The following is a 2166-nucleotide window of genomic DNA, read 5'->3' on the forward strand; positions in this document are numbered from 1 at the left end:
AATGTGAAAATCCATAGTTTCATGAAGATAAGAAATAGAAGACAAGCTTATTGGTCAAACTGAACTTCCTTCACATTAAGAAAGATTTGAGACATAGTCATTTTTCATTCTTAGGGCAGAAGCAGATTTTCTACAAAATATAGAGCTGATGCAACAGATATCTCCTCCTGCTATCTTTCTTGTAATACATTTAAAAAATGAACAAAATCAAGATGGCAGATTCTTAAAGTAAGAACCAATTATACCACTTCACTCTGAGGTGTGTGTTGCTATTTGTACTATTTCCTTATTTGCATTTGCAAGTTATTTGCATATTTTTTTAAAAAATCAAGACACCTGCTCCATCCTAACCTGGTCCCTGTCAGGTGTTTATTTGACTGCTACAGCTCAGCTATCAAAGCTGAAAGGATATAGCCCTTTCAAGGACTGTAATTCAATTATTTCCAATTCAATTATCACCTCATTCTTCTGCTTGTGTACGGACAAGACATGGGCATGATGTGCAATGTGATAGCAACACTCTTCGTGTTTCTTGATTAGGTGCTAGAAATCAAAGATAAGAAAACAGAGAAAGCAATAGCAGGATGTCACACGTTATGTTGATTTGATGTCAAGATAGAGACTTCTATCCCTTGCAGTGTCAGTTTACGGAATGCAACTTTTGATTTGTAACTTTTGACTGAATATCTAAAACTCTTTTTTAAAAGTTCCAAGAAATGTTGGCTACTAATGCATCCCAGGACTAACTCAACCTCATATTTTCATATAGTGTGTACAAATGCTTTTCCAATATGCCCCAAATGTCTCAAATTGAAGGTCCACATAAAGTTCCCAAACCCACCGTGTATGTTCATGCCTTTGAATAATTGTCGACTCCTGGCAATTGCCTAGACAAGTCCCTGCAGTTTTCTTGGCAAGATTTCAGAAGTAGCTTGCCACTCTTTCTTCGTAGGGCTTAAAGCGAGTGTAATGATATTTATTGTATGTGGAAATAATCTTGGGAGACAGGGAAAAGACCCACAGCCAGAGGAATGCCTGGACAACAGGCAGCTTAGATGCAGAAGGAATGTTGTCATAGCAAATGTCACAGGTTGGACCCTCCCAGTTCCTTGGGCTATAAAGACAATGGGGAGAAAAGGACTTCCAGACTTGTAAGGTTAAAGTAACCTTACGATAAAATATAGCTAGTACACTTCTGGTGTGCTTCTTACTTGGACTATTTTATGAGGCTGACTAAGAATGACGGGCCCAAAGTCACCCAGCTGGCTTCATGTTGGAGGCAGAACTAGAATTCATGGTTTCAGTTTCTATCCTGGTGCCTTAACCACTACACAAAACTGGCTCTCAAGCCCACTGTATCCATTTCTTTTTTTTTAAAAAAAGAATAGTTTGGGTCAGTTTTCACCATCTGCTATCACAATGAAATAGAAGTGACATCTAATATGCTTTGCTACCATTTCAGTGTCTTCTAAGGAGATGCTGGTATGCCGATTTCCCAGTCTCACACCTTTGCATAGTACTATTTGCTGTATAGTAAATATTCTCTCTGCTGATATTTTGGGCTTTAGCGATCCATTCCTATTATCCTAGTGCTAGGTCATTAATGGGGTTCCTTTTGCTGAAGGAACTGAAAAAGCCCACCCAATGATAGTGATCAGAATTATTAACATAAACCCAGTAAAAATTAGAACAGGTTGCCCAGAACAAACAAAAGCAGGAAGGAAGCTGGCCCTGGTGTCTGCCAGTAGTTTGGCTCAAGCAAAGGGAAAGAGGAGAAAGGAAACAAATGAGCTGCATGGTCAGGAAGCAGCAGCAGAAGTTTTGTATCATCCTGTTGTTAGTCACAAGGGCAGATGGACACATAGGGAAGATAGACTGGTCATCAACAAACATGCACGAATAATAGTTCCATAGACAGAGACAGACACAGAGAGAGGGGGGGGAGGGGGGAGAGGGAGGGAGGGAAGGAGGGAGGGATACTGTTCAATCAGGTCCAAATTTTTTCTGAGATATAGATGGGTAGTGCAATCTTCAGAATGATTTGTGGCATTCACTTTTAAAATAATAAATGTCTGTGATTTACGATTTAATTTAATAATTTAATTTAATAATTTAATTTATATACCGCCCTTCTCCCGTAGGACTCAGGGCGGTGCACAGCATATT

At 39.2% G+C, this 2166-nt stretch overlaps 1 protein-coding gene across 1 annotated transcript in view; it reads right to left on the bottom strand.

Moving 5' to 3' along the window:
* Positions 1 to 387: 387 nt before the first annotated feature.
* Positions 388 to 2166, bottom strand: part of LOC107297696 (cadherin EGF LAG seven-pass G-type receptor 2-like) — a 38649-nt gene continuing 36870 nt past the window's right edge. The window contains exon 4 of the mRNA XM_015827059.1: positions 388 to 543. Within this exon, the coding sequence (XP_015682545.1) occupies positions 388 to 543 (156 nt within the window). The remainder of the gene's footprint in view (positions 544 to 2166) is intronic.

The sequence above is a fragment of the Protobothrops mucrosquamatus genome, unplaced genomic scaffold (assembly GCF_001527695.2).
Source record: "Protobothrops mucrosquamatus isolate PMUCROS unplaced genomic scaffold, P.Mucros_1.0 scaffold3471, whole genome shotgun sequence".
NCBI classification, from domain to species: Eukaryota; Metazoa; Chordata; class Lepidosauria; order Squamata; family Viperidae; genus Protobothrops; species Protobothrops mucrosquamatus.